The sequence below is a fragment of the Pongo abelii genome, chromosome 1 (genome assembly GCF_028885655.2).
Source record: "Pongo abelii isolate AG06213 chromosome 1, NHGRI_mPonAbe1-v2.0_pri, whole genome shotgun sequence".
NCBI lineage: Eukaryota > Metazoa > Chordata > Mammalia > Primates > Hominidae > Pongo > Pongo abelii.
Window position 1 is genome coordinate 141,647,961 of NC_071985.2, and position 20,734 is coordinate 141,668,694.

At 39.2% G+C, this 20,734-nt stretch overlaps 1 protein-coding gene and 1 pseudogene across 12 annotated transcripts in view; one reads left to right on the forward strand and one right to left on the reverse strand.

The window, feature by feature from the left end:
• The window catches only part of HFM1 (helicase for meiosis 1), a 136,414-nt gene that overhangs the window by 57,713 nt on the left and 57,967 nt on the right, over positions 1–20,734 (forward strand). For 10 of the 12 annotated variants that reach the window (XR_008513491.2, XR_008513492.2, XM_002810615.6 and 7 more), the window contains one exon: positions 3,058–3,138. The exons of the other annotated variants lie outside the window; for them this stretch is intronic. Coding sequence is in view for 8 of the 10 variants with exons in the window: in XM_002810615.6 (XP_002810661.5) it covers positions 3,058–3,138 (81 nt within the window). In the remaining 2 variants the exon portion in view is untranslated. The remainder of the gene's footprint in view (positions 1–3,057; positions 3,139–20,734) is intronic. 12 annotated transcript variants of the gene reach the window in all.
• Positions 16,792–18,107, reverse strand: LOC100456895 (flap endonuclease 1-like; annotated as a pseudogene).

Below are 20,734 nucleotides of genomic sequence, written 5' to 3' on the forward strand. Positions count from 1 at the left end.
AAAAATATTTAGCCAATTTAAATTTATTCTCTACTTGGATATACATGTGTGGCAAATAAAAATGCAGAGATAAAGCAGTAAAATTGTCTTGCTTAAAGAATAAATATGTTCTTAAAACATGGTAATAACCAATAGCATATATTCATAATGCTGCTGTATTCATGTTGAAATACAGATTATAAGTTGTATTATCTTCAAGGTATTGATTAATTTTGTAATGGAATTTTTAATTAAACATATATTTTGAAAATAATGATCAAATACACTCAAGAAATTAGACAAAGAGATATATTGCTATATTCGGATAACTTTAATGTTTTATCTCTTGTTAAATTAGCAGAATCACAGGTCATATTTGCCTTGTCTTCAATCACTATAGGGTTAGCAAAGTTTTGCCTTATAAACAAGAATAGCTAAATATAACTGAATATTAAGGTTTTGGTATTGTAGGAGAGAAAAAAAGTAATATCTTTTCCTCATTCATTGCAATGTTCACAGCTGACACTCCTGTAGCAAGACAGATTAACAAGAGAAAAGCATAACAAATTTATTTAATCAAAGTTGTATATGACATGGGAACCTTCAGAAATTAAGACCCAAAGACCCAGGGAAAACTGAATTTCTCTGGCAAGTCTAATGAAAAAAATGGATAGTTGTTGAGAAACATGACTGGACAAAAAGAGTATTATCTAATGTTAATAAACTGGGAGGAACTTAACAAGGCCTGTTTGTTCAGATTCTTCTTGGCCTCTCTGTGTAGCATTCTTTCTTCCTGGGCATGAGATAGGACCATTCCATAGGTATGAGACAGAACCATTCCACCCTGGAATGAGGGTCTTAGACTTTTAGACAAGACAGGTCAGAGAATTCCTTTATGACCATGCTTCACACAGAAAGGCAGGGAAAGGTCAGAGTGACCTTCTTGTTTCTGAAGTCCTCTCAGTCTTATTGAGTTCGAAATGCCTTGAGTCAACATTTTCTGAGCCCTGCTATTATCCTTGGAGATCTGCCTTAAATCTGTCAGGAAGGATCCTGTATATGCTGTTTCCTAAACTTGATTATACTTTCTTACTCAGTATACTCTTAATAGCTTCCCCATCACTCTTAGAATAAAATACAAACTTTCACCACAGCCCACAAAATCCTGCTTGATATCTCCCTGCCTATTTCTCTAACTACATCTCTTGTCACTTTCTCTCTCTTTTATTCTACTCTCACCAAATTGGCCTTCTTGCTATTCCTTAAACACACCAAGCTTGTTCCCACATCAAGTCCTTTGCACACTTTGTTCCTTATTTTTGGAACACTCCTTGCATATTTTACACCTTCATTTTATTCAGGTCTCTGTTCAAATATTAACTTTTTAGAGAGGTCTTCCTGTGGTATCTTACTTAAATCCACCTTTACTGAGAGGAAGACAAAATGATTCTATGATGTTCTTGTTGTTTTCCTTGTTTTTAGAAAAGGTAATGTGTTTATTTTGACAATTAGGGTGAGGATAGCCTTACTCTATATCAAAATGTATAACATTTATGAGAAATACATATAGGTTGGGCATGGTGGTTCATGCCTGTAATACCTTTGGGAGTTCAAGGTGGGCAGATTGCTTGAGCTCAGGAGTTTGAGACCAGCCTGGACAACATAGGGAGATCCCACCTTTACAAAGTTTTTAAAAAACATTAGCTGGTGTTGTGGTGGTACATGCCTGTAGTTCCAGCTACTCGGGAGACTGAGGTGGGAAGATTGCTTGGGCCTGGGAGGTTGAGGCTGCAGTGAGCTGTGATCATGCTACTGTATTTTAGCCTGGGCAACAGAGTGAGACCCTGTCTCAAAAAAAAAAAAGAAAGGAAAAGAAAAAGAAAGAAAAGGAAATAAAGATAAGCTTTAGTAAAAAGATTTAAAATTCTACACAATCATTCTATAGGTTCTTAGCCTTATGTTTCTTTATAGTATATGTGAAACCTTATTATTTATTTGTATGTTAATTGCTTTCTTCTGTAAAATATAAGTTCTAAAGAGAAGAACCTTATCTTGTTAACTGCTGTAAACATAGAGCTTAGAATCATGCTCAGCTTATGGTAAAGTAAGCATTTTTCATTGACTTATCAAGTAGTGAGTGGGTAATGAACTGATTTAATAGTGGGTAATTAAGAAAATTAGAAAAGACTTCAAAATCTTTACTTAACCAAACGCTTAACACTATCAAGCTGTCTAAAGAGTGTTGCTTAAACTATTTCCCAAAGAACTCTAAGGGTGGTTTTTTGAGTGGCTGCTCTATTTAGTATTGAACTTTTAGAGTATTCCCACTGTCTGCTCTGAACTATCTTACATCTCCTGGACTGTAGCATGAGGCAGAGAAGGAACTGTCAGCAGCAGATTACTACAATTGCTCTGATCCCCATCAATAGTGAGCATGAACTAGCATTGCTTCCTGTCAGAGAAACAAAAGTAAACACCTAAAAGCATCAGTTAAAACAGTTTTAAGTTGTTGCTTCAAGAAAGTGGCAGACAGGGAGGAGGGGAAGAACTGGTGGTTTTTGGAATAATCTTTGCAGAACGATTTGACTTCTTATATTTTGTGCATACATTAATATATCTTTGATAGAAGTTTAAAGAAAAAAGAAAAAGAAAACCATTGCCTTAATGGAGGGCAGATAGCAAAGTGGTTACTTAGACCTGGAGCAAGTTACTTAGCCTCTATTCTTTAGTTTCCTAACCTATATATGAAAATATCGGTGTCTACCTTATTGTGATGTTTTGAGGATTAAATGAGGTAATACATGTGTATCATTTAAATACTCCAAGTTTTAAGTGTTATTTCTACTTACTGAATGTTATTTTTATTACTTGTATTCTTGTTACTTTTAGAAAATGTTTTTAGCATATTAATTAGCTTTTTTATTTAAATGAGCTTTTTCTTAGTGCTTAAGTAGGGACTATGGTTCTTCTAGAACAATTACACAGTAATAGCACAACTTTAGTATATTTAATAATAAATTATTTTGCCCTACTTCCCTATTTTACTAAAATTAAAATGTGTTTTCTATAATTAAACAGAATTATGTTTGAAGAATCTGAATGATTTATCATCCCTGGACTTAATAAAGATGGATGAAGGCGTTAATTTCAAACCAACTGGTAATTTCTTATCATTGTCAGTAAATTTAGCAATTGTTTACTTAAGACTAAATTAAAATTTTGTTTTACTAAAATTTAGATGATAAAACTAAATTGTGATCTCAATTCTCAACAGGGTATCATCATTATTAGCCGTAGGCATGATAAATTTAAACAAGTCCTATTTGTAATAGTTTTTTTTTTTGAGACAAAGTCTCGCTCTTTTGCCCAGGCTGGAGTGCAGTGGCGAGATCTCTGCTCACTGCAAGCTCTGCCTCCTGGGTTCACGCCATTCTCCTGCCTCAGCCTCCCGAGTAGCTGGGACTACAGGCGCCTGCCACCATGCCCGGCCAATTTTTTTTTTTTTTTGTATTTTTAGTAGAGACAGGGTTTCACCGTGTTAGCTAGGATGGTCTTGATCTCCTGACCTTGTGATCTGCCCACCTCGGCCTCCCAAAGTGCTGGGATTACAGGCTTGAGCCACCGCGCCTGGGCACAGGTGCACAGAATTTGTCTTCACTGATTCTGGTGACTTCTGGCAGAGGAATGAAATGCTTGAATCTTTGGGTTGCTTTAAACCTGTTATAACTATTATAGATATACTTTTATTGGTATGCTTTTAATATTCTTAAATATTCAACCATTGATAATCTGGTGGTTAGACTTCTGTAAGGTTAGTAAAAATATCTTTTCCTTCTACTCATCTTAGGTTCATTAACTGGAGAAAAGCATACAAATTTATTTAACATGTTTTATGTGACATGGGGGCCTTTATAAGGAAATGAAGACCCAAAGAAATGGTTAAGCCTGAATGTTTTTATGCCAGGTGTGATGAAGATTGAAAAGTCATGGAGAAATATGATAGAACAAAGGGGATATGAACTAAATGTAATAAATTGGGGGAAATTTAGCAAAGCCTGTTCATTCAAATTCCACTCTGTGTCTATGGAGATAAAGATGCTCCATTCTTTAGGTATAGGGAGGGCATCTCTCACATGAGGGTGTTATTACTTGCTTCAGGGGAAGGCCAGAAAAATTCTTCCTGTACATATTGTTTCTCAAATTCCTACAGCTTAAAATATTCAATAGGCCAAGATGCTCCATTTTGGGATAGCGTGTCCTGAACCCTATCTCTCTCTCTTTTTCTCTCTCTCTCGTGGTGGATTAGCTTTTTGATGTGCTTCTGGATTTGATTTGCTAGTATTTTGTTGAGGATTTTTGCATCTATGCTCATCAGGAATATTCGCCTGAAGTTTTTTTTTTTTTTTTTTCCATTGTGCCTCTGCCAAGTTTTGGTATCAGAATGATGCTGACCTCATAGAATGAGTTAGGGAGGAGTCCCTCCTCCTCAAATTTTTGGAATAGTTTCAGTAGGATTGGTGCCAGCTCTTCTTTATATATCTGGTAGAATTTGGCTGTGAATCAATCTGTTCCAGGGCTTTTTCTTGTTGATAGTCTTTTTATTTCTGATTCAATTTTGAAACTTGTTATTGGTCTGTTCAGAGTTTCAGTTTCTTCCTGGATCAACCTTGGGAGGTTGTGTGTCCAGCAGTCTGTCTCCCCATTTCTTCTAGGTTTTCTAGTTTGTGTGTATAAAGGTGTTCATAATAGTTTCTGGGTTTTTTTTTTTTTTATTTCTGTGAGATTGGTGGTCGTATCTTCTTTGTCATTTCTGATTGTGTTTATTTGTCTAGTTTGTGTTTTTTTGTTTGTTATTCTAGCTAGCAGTCTATCAATCTTATTTATTCTTTCAAAGAACCAATATCTGGTTTTGTTGATCATTTGTGTGGTTTTATGTCTCTCAATTTTGTTCACTTCAGCTCTGATTTTGGTTATTTCTATTCCTCTGCCAGCTTTGGGGTTGATTTGCTCTTGCTTTTCTAGTTCCTCTAGGTGTGATATTAGTGAGGTTGCTAACGTGATACTTCTAGCTTTTTGATGTGAGCATTTAGTGCCATAAACTTTTCTCTGAACACTGTTTTACCTGTATATCAGAGATTCTGCTGTGTTCTGCCTTTGTTTTCATCAGTTACAAAGAATATCTTGATTTCTGCCTTAAGTTCATTATTTTCAGAAAAGTTGTTCAGAAGCATGTTGTTTAATTTCCATGTAATTGTATGGCTTTGAAAGATCTTAGTATTGATTTCTGTTTTTACTGCATTGTGGTCTAAGAATGTGCCTGGTATGATTTTTTTTTTTAATTTGTTGAGAATTGCTTTATAGCTGAATGTGTGGTTGATTTTAAAGTACGTTACATGTGCAGATGACAAGAATGTATATTTTGTTGTTGTTGGATAGAGTGTTCTGTAGATGTCTGTTAGGTCCATTTGGTCAAGTGTCAAGTTTAGGTCCTGAATATTTTTATTTGTTTTCTGCCCTGATGATCTGTCTAATACTGTCAGTGGGGTGTTGAAGCCTCCCAACATTGTGTAGGTATCTAAGTCTCTTTGTAGGTCTATAAAAACTTATTTTATGAATCTGTGTGCTCTAGTATTAGATGCGTATATATTTAGGATAGTTAAATCTTCTTGTTGTATTGAACTTTTCATCATTATCAGTGTCCTTCTTTGTCCTTTTTGATAGTTACGGTGTAAAGTCTGTCTTGTCTGAAATTAGAATAGCAACCCCTCCTTTTTTTGTTTTCCATTTGCTTGGTAGATTTTTCTCCATCCCTTTAAGCCCATGGGTGTTATTGCATATGAGATGGGTCTCTTGAAGACAACATACAGTTGGGTTTTGCTTCTTTATCCAGCTTGTCACTCTGCGCCTTTTAAGTGGGGTATTATAGTCTGTTTATATTCAAGGTTGATATTGGTATGTGTAGATTTGTCATTGTGTTGTTATGTAGACTTGTTATGTTATGTTATGTTGTTGCTTTATAGTGTCAATGGTCTAGATACTAAAGTGTGTCTTTGTGGTGGCCAGTAATGGTCTTTCATTTCTATGTTTAGTACTGTCTTAAGGACCTCTCATAAGGCGGGTCTGATGCAAACAATTCCCTTAGCTTATCTGAAAAGGATTTTGTTTCTCCTTCATTGATGAAGCTTAGTTTGGCTGGATATGAAACTTTTGGTTGGAGTTTCTTTTCTTTAAGAATGCCAAGGCTGGGCACAGTGGCTTATGCCTGTAATCCCAGCACTTTGGGAGGCCAAGGCAGGAGGATTATTTGAGCCCAGGAGTTTGAGACCAGTCTGAGCAATATAGTGACACCTTGTCTCTACAAAAAAATTTTCTAAAAATTAGCTGAGCATGATGGCATGTGTCTGTAGTCCCAGCTACTTAGGATGCTGAGTTGGCAGGATCACTTGAGCCTGGGAGGAGGAGGTTGCAGTGAGCCAAGACTGCACCACTGCCATCCATCCTGGGTGACAGAGTAAGACCCTGTCAAAAAAAAATGCTTAATATAGGCCCCCAAACTCTTCTGGCGTGTAGGATTTTTGCTGAAAGAGCTGCCGAAAGATCTGCTGTTAGCTTTATATGTTTCCCTTTGTAGGTAACCTGCCCTTTCTGTCTAGTTGCCCTAAATATTTTTTCTTTCCCGTTGATCTTGAAGAATGTAATGACTATGTGTCTTGGGGGATGGCTGTTCTAGATAGTATCACACTGGGGCTCTCTGAATTTTCTGAATTTGAATGTTGAGCCCTCTAGCAAGGTCAGGGAAATGTTTTGAACTGTATTCTCAATTATATTTTCAATGTTTCTTGCTCTCTCTCTCCCTCTCTTTCAGGGCTACCAATGAGTTTTAAATTTTGGTCTCTTTACATAATCCCATATTTCTTGGAGGTTTTGTTCATTCTTTTTTATTCTTTTTTTCTGTGTTTTTCTCTGACTGAGTAGATTTGAAAACCTGGTTTTTGAGCTCTGAGATTCTTTCCTCAGCTTGGTTTATTCTGCTGTTAATACTTCCAATTGTATTATGAAATTCTTGCAGTGAGTTTTTCAGCTCTATCAGATCAGTTTGGTTCTTTCTTAAAATGGCGATTTTGTCTTTCACTTGTTAATCATTTTACTGGGTTCCTTAGATTTCTTGGGTTGGACTTCAACTTTCTGATGAACCTTGATGATCTTCATTGCCATCCAGATTCTGAATTCTAGGTCTGACATTTCAGCCATTTCAGCCTGGTTAAGAACCATTGCTGGGGAGCTATGTGGTTGTTTGGAAGTAAGAAAACACTCTGGCATTTTGAGTTGCCGGAGTTCTTGCTTTCTGGCAAGAACATCAGTCCAGACAGACTAATTGTTTTTCGTCTGTCTGGGCTGATGTTCCTTTAATATCTGAAGTTGCTATCCTTCAGATGGGGCTTTTTCTTTTATATTCCTTGATGCCATTGAGATTTACTGTGGCATAAGTTGGGTTTAGTTGACTGGCTTTGTTTCTGGATGATTTCAGAGGGCTTGGGCTCAGCTCAGTGCTCCTGGGCTGCATGCTCATGGCTGTGTTTGCTGGCCCCTCGAGGTTAAGTACCTGCTGCACTGGAGGGTTAGAGGTGTTCCTGGTTCACTGGCAACCACACTTAAATGGGGCAGTGGCAGAAGGGTATGCACTCATGTGTAATGCCAACAGTGGCTGGATAGTAGCATGGTGAGGTCTGGGTATGCACACCAGTGGTGGTGGCACAGCAGGGTCCATGTTTGCAGTGTATCAGCAGTGGCAAGACAGCAGCATAGTGGGATCCACATGTACCAGTGGTGCACTGGTGGGGGTGGGGCCGTGGTGACAAGGTCCATGCACCATGTGCATGCTAGCAAAGTGATGCAGGGAGGCCATGGTTGAGTGCATGCCAGCAGAGTGGTTGGGGGAGGCTGCAGACAGGTGTGTGTTGGCAAAGCGGTGTGAGGAGGCTGTTGGTGGGTGCACATTGGCAGAGTCCATCTAATGGTTCAGTGGCATCTGCTGGCTAAGGAGCTATGGTGGTGGCCACTAGGAGGTGCCCCAGTTGGGCATCTGAGGCCACACTGCAAGTGAGCTTGGCCATAGAGGGACCCCAGAAGAGGCTGGCAGTCAGCGCGCACTCAGATAAGACTGGCCCCATCACATGGACAAGACTGCCCTGCTCTGTCTAGGTCCAACAGTCAACAAAGGCCAAAGCCACTTAGAGGAACATGGCAGGCCTTGGGGGATTGGCGTTCCTGACTGTACTCCACTGTAGCCATTCCTGCGCCAAACCCTTTGGGCTCCACACAGGGTGGAGTCCTGTCTCTGCCATTTCTCCAGGCAGTTCTCTCTGCCAATTTAAATGTCTGTAGGGGTAATGAGGTCTTCTGCAGCTAAGATTCCAGAGGTCCAGACAAGAGTGGGCCACTCCTCACCTGTTTAATTCACCCTTCCCCAGGAGCCACCAGGGGCTGGGAATGAGTTCTGGTGCTTTGAAACCCACTGCAGTGTTCCTAGCTTCTACCCAGGGTCTGTGTCCTCCCTCCAACCACCCTCAATGACTTCCTTCTGAAGATCTGCTTCGAGTGTGCTGGTCTTCCTGATGGTCTGGTCTTTTGGTGGGAGATGCTCTTCCTGGCTGTGTCCAGTTGGCCCTCTTGGTTCTCCTCCTCCTTTCTCAGTTCCTGAAGGATGGAAGCCTGAGTTAAGTGTGCTGACATGGTCAGATTCTGTTGAGGGTTCTCTTCCTTTGCACACAGTCACCTTCATGCTGTGTGCTCACATGATTTCTTATTTGTGCATGTAATTTCTTGGCTTTTCTGGTGTTCCAGAGTTCTCCCTATGGATCTCCCAGTATCTGCAGGTCACAGGGTGACAGAGGCTGCGGCCAAGTTACCTGAGGCCTCCCGGGAAAAAGGGGATGCAGTACTGGAGACAGGACTCTGAGCTTCCCCATCAAATTGTGGAAAATGCTGCACCGTGCTGGGTTTGTAATTTCTTAGCCTGTTATTAATGTAGGTGTAATTTTCTTACATAGTATTTCTAATTAATTCATTTTTATGACTTCTTATTCCTTCATATTACTAATACTTTATTTTGTCTCTCTGAGTTTATTTTTTGTATGTCAGTTTTTAGTTTGTATGTTCCTATAATTCTGCTTCATATAGTTTTTGCTTTTTAGGTTGTAATCATAATACTCAAGTATCTAGGTATTTTCATCTGTATGTTTGCATTGAGGTTTTTACCTGTTTTGCCAGGTAATGTGTACTGAGAGAAGGGCTCAAAAGGCCAATTTTTTCCCCCTTCAACTGTTCTGGTACATGTGCAGATGTGCAGGTTTGTTACAGGTAAACATGTGGCATGGTGGTTTGCTGCACAGATCATACCATCACCTACGTATCAAGCCCAGCATCCATTAGCTATTCTTCCTGATACTCTCCTTCCCCTCGCCCTCCCCGACAGACCCCAATGTGTGTTGTTCCCCACAATGCGTCCACGTGTTCTCATTGTTCAGCTCCCATTTATAAGTGAGAACATGTGGTGCTTGGTTTTCAGTTCCTGTGTTGGTTTGCTGAGGATAACAGCTTCCAGCTCCATCCATTTTCCTGCAAAGGACATATCTCATTCCTTTTCATGGCCGTATAGTATCCCACGGTATACTATGTACCACGTTTTCTTTATCCAGTGTTTCATTGATGGGGATTTAGGTTGATTCCATGTCTTTGATATTGTGAATAGTGCTGCAGTGAACATATGTGTGCATATATCTTTACAAAAGAATGATTTGTATTCCTTTGGGTATATACCCAGTAATGAGATTGCTGGGTCAAATGGTATTTCTGGTTCTAGGTCTTATAGGAATTGCCACACTGTCTTCCGCAGTGGTTGAACTTATTTACACTCCCACCAATAGTGTAGAAGCATTCCTTTTAATCTGCAATCTTGCCGGCTTCTGTTGTTTAATTTCTACTGTGAATTTAAGAAAGATTAACCTTCTGAAGATAGGTGGTAACTGCAATAGTCTGGAAGAGTCACTAAACTGTGATGCAGATCTTACCTCTTTGAAGGATAGGGATAGAGGGAAAGAAGAAAGGACAGGATGGAGGGAAGTAGGAAAGGAAGGGATGGAGGTAAGAGGGGAAAGGGGAGGAGGGTAGGAAGGAATGCAGGGGGAGGGAACATGGTGGGGCAGAGAGGGAGAAAGTATGAGAGGAAGGAAGGATGGGATGGAGGAAGGGATGTTTTTAGACAACTTATAATTGAATCCCGTAACTCTGGGAGGAAGGGAGGAAGGAAGGGAGGGAGGGAGGGAGAGAGAGATCTTAGCCTGCAAGGAGGGAGGCAGGGATCTTATCTTGCAAGAAGGGAGGGAGGAGGGGAGGGCAGGAGGGATTTTAGCCTCCAAGGAGGATGGGAGAGAGAAAGCCCTTGGAGGATCTTAGCTTGCAAGGAGGGAAGGAGAGAGGGAGAGAGAGAGGGAGAGAGGGGTCTTAGCCTGCAATGCAATCCTAAGAACATTTGGCAAAGTTGATAGGAACTCTTATAGATCTACCTTAGCATCCCTGCCATGCTCAGTCATTGGTTGGGGGCATCTCGTGAAAGTATGATCTCGGTGTAAACATGATGATGATTCAGAGCACAGCAGCTGGGGCCATCAGTCACTGACATGTCTTGCAGTAGGAGGTCTGAAAGGTACATTCTCATGGCCTCCATGCTCCCCACCACTGTATTTTATGAAATATCCTAAATTTCCTGTAAGAATATTAATCTTTGAAATATCCTGAATTTCCTGTAAGAATATTAATCATTCAGTAGCTATATTAATGGCAAGTTGTTTCTTTATTTCCTTGCTTTACTTGCAAATCTTTAAAAATTACTTTTCATTCCCTCTGCTTTGACTCATTTTCCTTATGCTTTCCTTTCTAGGTTATGTTTTTCTGTCTTACCTAGGAAAACTTCATCTCTATTAATAAGCCAACAAGTATTGAATCTTTTCTTAAAACCTTTCATTTTCTCTAGTAGGAAGACACCTTATATTAACTTATAAATATTTAGGGTAAGAGGACCATCTTTAAATATATTGCAATGGTTAACTAGTTCCCTTGGTAATCATAATCTTGATATCTCACACACTTCTCTCAGAAGCACCTTTTTATAAACTAATCCATTATTCACATGTTGGCTGAACATATTCACCAGGCTCCTAATTGAGAGCCTGGCTACTTCTCTATTCCTGATTGTTAGTTTTATCTATTGTACCATGTCCTTGATGCTTGTAACTCTATTGGAATGCCAAAAATCTTTTCTTCTTCAGCAAAACATTAGCACATACATAAATGTTAGCCCTTTCCTTGAGAAGCAGTATGCTACTTTCTTCTTCCCAGCTGTTTTCTATGTGTTCATAAGGCTTGAAATTCTTTGGAATGTTTTTAGACAATTTATCATAGAATCCAGTAACTTTTTTTTTTTTTTTTTTCGAGACAGAGAGTCTTGCTCTGTGACCCAGGCTAGAGTGCAGTGGCACGATCTCGGCTCACTGCAACCTCCACCTCCCGGGTTCAAGCGATTCTCCTGCCTCAGCCTCCCGAGTAACTGGGACTACAGGTGCCCGCCACCACGCCCAGCTAATTTTTGTATTTTTAGTAGAGACAGGGTTTCACCATCTTGACCAGGCTGGTCTCAAACTCCTGACCTCGTGATCCACCTGCCTCGGCCTCCCAAAGTGCTGAGATTACAGGTGTGAGCCAATGCTCCCAGCGGAATCCAGTAACCTCTTAAGTGAATTCCATTTCATCAGTTACTTACCCCCACTTCTCCCATACTCCTACCCACAACCAATCTGCTGTTCTATTTCCGAAATAACTTATTTTCAGACTCCTAGTTTAATTAAAATATTGCTCAAGAATTTTAAGTGGTCACCTGTTAGTTTATAAATCAAATCCAAAATATAACCTCTTTTAATATCATTTGAGGGCTCTTTCAGGTCCTCTCTAGTCTATCATTTGTCATGTTTTAATAATAAAAATAGGTAACACTTACTAAATATTAGGCACCATGCTAAGTACTATATATCCATTTTTAATTGCACTTAATTTTCTCCACAACAAACTTCTGAGGTGGGTAGTTTTATTATTCCCACATTACATTAAGAAACTGGTCACGTAACTTGTGCATGATCACTTGCCTACCCAATAAGAGGAGGAGCAGGGATTCTAATCAACTCAGTCTGATCAGGACTCATAATCACTATCAAGCCATATGTTTTTCCAGCCATCATTACAGTATTCTAAAGATAGTCTTTTTAACTTTACTCTTTGGATAAACAGGATTTTCCCCAGTGTCATAATGGCATTATTTCCTCTCTACCAAAGCATATTAGTCACTTTAAAAACCCTTCTCAAGATCCATTATTTGTAGTAGGCCATTCTACACTGACCATTCCTCTTAGGTTTGATTTCCTCCATACTCAAGTTTGTATGTAAATACTAACATTAGCTGATTTTTTGTCCTCTAGGTACTTAGCATGTAGTTATCTTCCTAGCCAACCTATAAATTCTAGAGATTGTGTCTTCTACATTTTTTGGTATGTCTTTTGTGGCTGGTGGCATTACAGGCACAAAGTACATGTTAAGAAAATGTTTTAAATTATTTTTAAATTTTTGTCGGTAAATAGTAAGTGTATATATTTATAGAGTTCATGAGATATTTTGGTACAGGTATGCAATGTGTATAATCATATCATGGAAAATCCATCCCCTCAAGCATTTATCCTTTGTGTTACAGACAATCCAATTGTACTCTTTAAGTTATTTTTAAAATGTACAGTCAAATTATTGACTATCGTCACCCTGTTACGCTATCAAATACTAGGTCTTATTCATTCTTTCTGTTTTTTTTTTTTATTTTTGTACCCGTTAACCATCCCCACCAACCTCCCCTCCACCCTCCCACTACCCTTACCAGCCTCTGGTAACCATCTTTCTACTCTCTATGTCCATGAGTTCAATTATTTTGATTTTCAGATTCCACAAATAAGTAAGAACATGCAATGTTGGTCTTTCTGTGCCTGCCTTATTTCACTCAGCATAATGACCTGGGGTTCCATCCATGTTGTTGCAAATGATAGGATCTCATTCCTTCTGTGGCTGATTAATACTCCGTTGTACATGTGTACCACATTTTCTTTATCCATTCATCTGTTGATGGACACTAAGTTGCTTCCAAATCTTGGCTATTGTGAACACTGCTGCAATAAACACTGAGAGTGTAGATACCTCTTTGATATACTGATTTCCTTTGTTTTGGGTATATACCCGGCAGTGGGATTGCTAGATCATATAGTAGCTCTCTTTTTAGTTTTTTGAGGAACCTCCAAACTATTCTCCATAGTGGTTGTACTAATTTACATTCCCACCAACAGTGTACAAGGGTTCCCTTTTCTTCACATCTTCACCAGCCTTTATTATTGCCTGTTATTTGGATAAAAGCCATTGTAACTGGGGTGAGATGATATCTCATTGTACTTTTGATTTGCATTTCTCTGATGATCAGTGATTTTGAGCACCTTTTCATATGCCCTTTTGCTGTTTGTATGTTTGTATGTCTTCTTTTGAGAAATGTCGATTCAAATCTTTTGCCCATTTTTCAACTGGATTATTAGATTTTTTCCTGTAGAGTTGTTTGAGCTCCTTATATATTCTAATTATTAATCTTTTGTCAGATTGGTAGTTTGCAAATATTTTCTCCCGTTCTGTGGGTTTTCTTTTCACTTTGTTGATTGTTTCCTTTGCTGTGTAGAAGGTTTTTAACTTGATGTGTTCACATTTGTCCATTTTTGGTTGCCTGTGCTTGTGGAGTATTACTCAATAAATTTTTGCCCAGACCAATGACCTGGAGAGTTTCCCTAATATTTTCTTGTAGTAGTTTTGTAGTTTCAGTTGTTAGATTTAAGTCTTTAATCCATTTTGATTTTTATATATGTCAAGAGATAGGGGGTCTAGTTTCATTTTTCTGCATGTGGATATCAGGTTTTCCCAGCACCATTTATTGAAGAGACTGTCTTCCCTAATGTATGTTCTTGGCACCTTTGTCAAAAATGAGTTCACTGGATGTGTGTGGATTTCTTTCTGGGTTCCTTATTCTGTTCCATTGATTGATGTGTCTGTTTTTATGCCAGTACCATACTGTTTTGGTTACTATAGCTCTGTAGTATAGTTTTAAATCAGGTAATGTAATTCCTCCAGTTTTGTTCTTTTTGCTTAGACTAGCTTTGGCTATTCTGGATCTTTTGTAATTCCATATAAATTTTAGGATTTTTTTTCTCTGTGAAGAATGTCATTGGTATTTTGATAGGGATTGCACTGAATCTCTAGATTACTTTGGGTAGTATGGAAATTTTAACAATATTGATTTTTCCAATCCATGAACATGGAATATTTTTTCATTTTTTGGTGTCCTCTTCAATTTCTTTCATCAGTGTTTTATAGTTTTTGTGTTTCTTTGTTTGTTTGTTTTTGAGATGGAGTCTTCCTCTGTTGTCCAGGCTAGAGTGCAGTGGTGCGATCTTGGCTCACTGCAACCTCTGCCTCTCGGGTTCAAGTGATTCTCCTGCCTCAGCCTCCTGAGTAGCTGGGATTACAGGCGCCTGCCATCACACCCAGCTAATTTTTGTATTTTTACTAGAGACAGGGTTTCTCCATGTTGGCCAGGCTAGTCTCAAACTCCTGATCTGAAGTGATCTGCCCGCCTTTGCCTTCCAAAATGCTGGGATTACAGGCATGAGCCACTGCATCCAACCAGTGTTTTATAGTTTTAATTACAAAGATCTTTCACTTCTTTCATTAATTCCTAGATATTTAATTTTAGTTGTGGCTATTATAAATGGGATTACTTTTTTATTTCTTTTTCAGGTTTTTCATGGAATATTTTTTCATCTTTTGGTGTCCTCTTCAATTTCTTTCATCAGTGTTTTATAGTTTTAATTACAAAGATCTTTTACTTCTTTCATTACTTCCTAGATATTTTAATTTTAGTTGTGGCTATTATAAATGGGATTACTTTTTATTTCTTTTTCAGAGTTTTCACTGTTGGCATATAGGAATGCTACTGATTTTTGCATGTTGATGTTGTATCCTGCAGCATTACTGAATTTATTATTTCTGACAGTTTTCTTGTGGATTCTTTATGTTTTTCCAAATATAAGATTATTTCATCTGCAAACAAGGATAATTTGACTTCTTCCTTTCCAAGTGAATGTCCTTTATTAATTTCTCCTATCTGATTGCTCTAGCTAGGACTTCCAATACTATGGGGAATAACAGTGGTGAAAGTGGGCATCCTTGTCATATTCCATATCTTAGAGGAAAGCTTTTCCATTTGTCCCCATTCAGTATGATACTAGCTGTGGGTCATGATATATGGCTTTATTATTCCTTCTATACCCGGTTTTTTGAGGGTATTTATCATGAATTGATGTTGAATTTTGTCGAATGCTTCTTAAGCATCAATTGTGATTTTTGTTCTTCATTGTCTTGATGTGATGTATCACATTGGTTGATTTGTATACGTTAAACTATCCTTGCATCCCTAGGATAAACCCCACTTGGTCATGTTGAATAATCTTTTTAGTGTGTTGTTGAATTTTGTTTGCTAGTATTTTGTTGAGGGTTTTTGCATCAATATTCATCAAAGATATTGGCCTGTAGTTTCCCTTTTTTGATATGTCTTTGTCTGGTTGTGGTATCAGGGTAATAACGTCCTAGTAGAGTAAGTTTGGAAGTATTCCCTCCTCCTCTATTTTTTGAAACAGTTTTTGAGCAGGATTTGTGGTAGTTCTTCTTTAAATGTTTGGTAGAATTCAGCAGTGAAGCCATTGGGTCCCAGGCTTCTCTTTACAGGGAGACTTTATTATGGTTTCAGTTTCATTACTTATTATTTTTCTGTTCAGGTTTTGGGTTTCTTCATTGTTCAATCTTAGTAGGTTGTATGTGTCTAGGAATTTGTTCATTTCTTCTAGACTTCCCAATTTATTGGCATGTAGTTGCTCCTAGTAGCCACTAATGATCCTTTGAATTTGTATGGTATCAGTTGTAATGCCTCCTTTTTCATCTCTGATTTTATTTATTTGGATCTTTTATTTTTCTTCTTCTTTTTTTTTTACTTTTATAATTTTATTGACTTTTTTCTTCATAACTTTAAGACAAAAACAGCCCATGAAAACCAGTGTCTTATCCCAAAGTCTCAACTCAGCTGATTGCCAGATGAACATCACCGTCTTACTCCTCTGAATAACTAGACACAAATTACATAGCAAGTTCGAGTGTCTGCCCACCCAAGACACAGCCAGTATTCAGTCACAAACACAGACACAGTCAACTCCAGAGGCTCCAACTCTCTGCCTATCTTCTCTCAGCAGTTCCTCCCATCTGCTAAGATGCACCTTCCTGATGGGTGTCTCTCAAGGTGGGTCAAGGCTGAACAAGACAGAAAAGCAGTCTAATTCCACCATCACCTCCCACTGGCCACCAGTTGGCCAGCCAGGAAATCATTTCTGTACATCTTTTGTCTCCCCCTTTTATCTCCCTCTCTCTTCTCCAAAACTTGTTGCTATCTATCACTTTCATGTAACAGTGGACTTAGTGTCCGTCCATTAAACTGCCTGAGAAGTGGTTTGAGCCTGACATATTTTCCTGAGCTAAAAAGGGAAAAGTACCACTGTGGCCTTCTTGCCATTAAGATCAAGTAAAAAAGGGACTAACACTACTGAAAAGGGTCATGCTAGAAAAACTTTAGAATCCTCCTTGTGAAGGTGTCTCTAGCTGTAGCTCTTAAGGGTACAAGAGGGCAAATATTCTGGTGTCAAGGAGGTATAATGGGGAAACACATTTATTTTCCCCTTTTAAACTTCCTTGCTGCCCCAGTCTTTGCCTTCTTCTTAGTGGATCCCTTTGATTCTGGCTCCTTGCACTTAGCTGAAGAGAGTGAGCCAGTCACCTTGAAGAAATCATCCAGGCGGTCCTGTGTGCTGCCTTAGTGACTCTTACTCAGCCTCTTGACCCCACTGTGGATTCGCTCCTCAGAGAACTGCTTTTCACCACACATGAACTTGACCAGCTCTTCTTCATTTGGCTTGCTCCACTTCAGCTCCACGGACTCTGGGCCCTGCACCTCAGGTTCCAAGAAGAGCTGGTAAGCCTTCTTGTGGAGCCAATTTTCTGGCAAAGGGTACTTGTTGGGGTCAAGTCGCCGCATGATCTCCTGGATGCTCTTGTGCTTCTGGATGAGGTCCACAAACCGCTTGGGCCCAGTACTCCGGATACTCTCACAGTAGTCACTGCCTAGCAGGATGCACAGATCCACAAACTGTTCCGGGTTCCAGCTCCTGCAGAATCTGGCTCAGGTGGAATTCCTGGATTGGCAGCTTTTTGGCTTCACTGGCAGTCAGGTGTTGCATTAGCACAGGGCTGCCGAAGGTGAGGCAGTCCGTGTCTTCGGTAGCCACAGGATGGACTTTGCCAGCCTTCATCAGGGCAGCACAGCTGGCCTCTGCCTCACTGGGTACATCAAGATAAGGGATGCCCATGAGGCTCAGCAGATGTTTGCACTCATCATTGTGCTGCTTAGTGACCTTCACCAGCCACTTAGTGAATTTTTCCACCTCCTGCTCGGCCCCAGCAGCCTGAGCCTGCTGTAGCTGCTTCTCTGCCTCAGCCCCGCAGTTCACTGCATTTGGCCAGCTCGCCTGACTTGAGCTGTGGCGGCTTGCCCTCAAAGACATACACGGGCTTGATGCCGTTCTCCATCACGCGAATGGTGCGGTAGAACATGCCTATCAGGTGGCTGGTGGTCTCACCCTCCTCGTTCTGTAGCACATCCCCACCCTGGCGAACAGCAGTCAGGAACTGATAAATGCTCATAGAGGCATCAATGGCCACCTTACGGCCAAAGTAGCTCTTGATGTCATTCTCCCGGGTGGCACTGGGGGCCACATCAGCAATTAGTTTGGCCAGGCCTTGAATACCCATGGCAACACAGAGGAGGGATGACTAGCCTTTGGGACATGAGGCCTCGGCGGCTAAAGCGTGGTTCAGGGTTGCCCTGGGCAGGCGGTCCTAAGCCCGCTTGCCCTCCTCAGCTTAGCTGCAGGTCGCCTGACACTCAGCCCTTCTTTTTCTTCTTAGTCTGGCTAAAGGTTTGTCAGTTTTGTTAACCTTTTCTAGAAACCAACATTTTTGTTTCATTGGTCTTTTGTATTGTTTTCTTCATTTCAATTTTATTTCTGCTCTGACATTTATTATTTCTTTTCTTCTACTAATTTTGTGTTTGGTTAGTACTTGCTTTTCTAGTTCTTTAAGATGCATCATTAGGTTTTTTATTTGACATTTTTCTTCTTTTTTGATGTAGGCACTTGTAGCTATAAACTTTCCTCTTCATACTACTTTTGCTGTATCCCATTGGTTTTGGTATGTTGTGTTTCCATTATCATTTGTTTCAAGAAATTTTTCAATTTTCATCTGAATTTATTCATTGACGCAGTGGTCATTTAGGAGCATGTTGTTTAATTTCCATGTATTTGTATAGTTTCCAAAATTCCTTTTGCTATTTATTTCTAGTTTTATCCAGAAGATGCTTGATATTATTTCAATTTTTAAAACTGTTTTAAGACCTGTTTTGTAACCTAACATATGGTCTCTCCTTGAATGATCCATGTGCTGATGAGAAAGATGTGTATTCTGCAGCTGTTGGATGAAATGTTTTGTAAATATCTCTTAGGTCCATTTGGTCTGTAGTGCAGATTAAGTTTGATGTTTCTTTGTCGATTTTCTGTCTGGATGATCTGTTCAGTGCTGAAAGTGGGGTGAAGTCTCCAGGTATCATCATATTGGGGCCTATCTCTCTTTATCTCTAATAATATTTGGTTTATATATCTGGATGCTCCTCACTATAACCTCCACGTCCCAGGCTCAGGTGACCCTCCTACCTCAGCCCCCGCAAGTAGCTGGGATCACAGGCATGTACCACCATTCCTGGCTAATTTTTTTGTATTTTTGGTAGAGATGGGGTTTTGCCATGTTGCTCATGCTTGTCTCAAAGTACTGAGCTCAGGCAATCCTCCTGCCTTGGTCTTGCAAATTGCTGGGATTATAGGCATGACCCATTGTGCCCAGCCTCAGTCTATGTATTTTTATTGGAGAGTTTAGCCCATTTACATTCAATGTTATTATTGATAAGTAGGAACTTACTCCTGCCATTTTGTTATTTGTTTTCTGGTTGTTTTACAGTCTTCTCTTCCTTCTTTCTGTCTTTCCTGTCTTCTGTTCAGTGAAGGTGATTTTCTCTGGTGGCATGCTTTAATTTCTTGCTTTTTATTTTTTGTGTATCTGTTGTATGACTTTGAATTTGAGGTTACCATGGGGTTTGCAAATACTGTCTTGTAACCCATTATTTCACACTGATGATAACCTAACACTGATTGCCTAAACAAGCAAACAAAAATGTAAAAAGAAAACTAATAAACACTCTACACTTTAACTTCATCCCCATGCTTTTTACCTTTTTCTTGTTTCCCTTTACATCTTATTATTCTGTCTTGAAAAGCTGTTGTAGCTATTATTTTTGATTGCTTCATCATTTAGTCTATTTAAGTCAAGAGACGTTTACACACCACAGTTACAGTGTTATAATATTCTGTTTTTCTGTGTGCTTACTATAACCAGTGAGTTTTGTACTTTCAAATGATTTTCTTCTTGCTCATTAACATCCTTTTCTTTCAGATTGAAGAACTTCCTTGAACATTTCTTAGAGGACAGATCTGGTGTTGATGAAATCCCTCAGCTTTTGTTTGTCTAGGAAGCTCTTTATTTCTCCTTCATTGTTAAAGGATATTTTCAGCAGATATACTATTCTAGAGTAAAAGCGTTTTTTTTTTTTTTCTTTAGCACTTTAAATATGTCCTGCCACTCTCTCATGGCCTGTAAGGTTTCCACTGAAAAGTCTGCTGCCAGACACATTGGAGCTCCACTGTATGCTATTTGTCTTTTGCTGCTCTTAGGATCCTTTCTTTATCCTTGACCTTTGGGAGTTTGATTATTAAATACCATGAGATAGCCTTCTTTGGGTTAAATCTGCTTGGTATTCTATAACCTTCTTTTACTTGAATGTTGTTATCTTTCTCTGTGTTTGGGATGTTCTGTGATACTATGCTTTTGAATAAACTTTACCGCCATCTCTTTCTGTACCGCTTCTTTAAGGTCAATAACTCTTAGATGTGCCCTTTTGAGGCTATTTTCCAGATCTCATAGGTGTGCTTCATTTTTTTAAAATTATGTTTTCTTTTGTCTCCTCTGACTATGTATTTTCAAATACCCTGTCTTCAAGCTCACTTACTGTTTCTTCTGCTTGATCAGTGTTGCTGTTAAGATACTCTGAGGTGTTGTTCGGCATGTCATTGCATTTTTCCAACTCTAGGATTTCTGCTTAATTCTTTTTAATTATTTCAATCTCTTCGTTAAATTTATGTGATAGAATTCTGAATCCTTTCTCTGTGTTATCTTGAATTTCTTTGAGTTTCTTCAAAACAGTTATTTTGAATTCTCTGTCTGAAAGGTCACATATCTCTCTTTTTCTAGGATTGATTCCTGCTGCCTTGTTTAGTTCACTTGGTGAGGTCATGTTTTCCTGGAGGTGTTCTTTGGTGTCTGAGTATTCAGCAGCTAGGTATTTATTCTAGTCTTCACAGTCTGG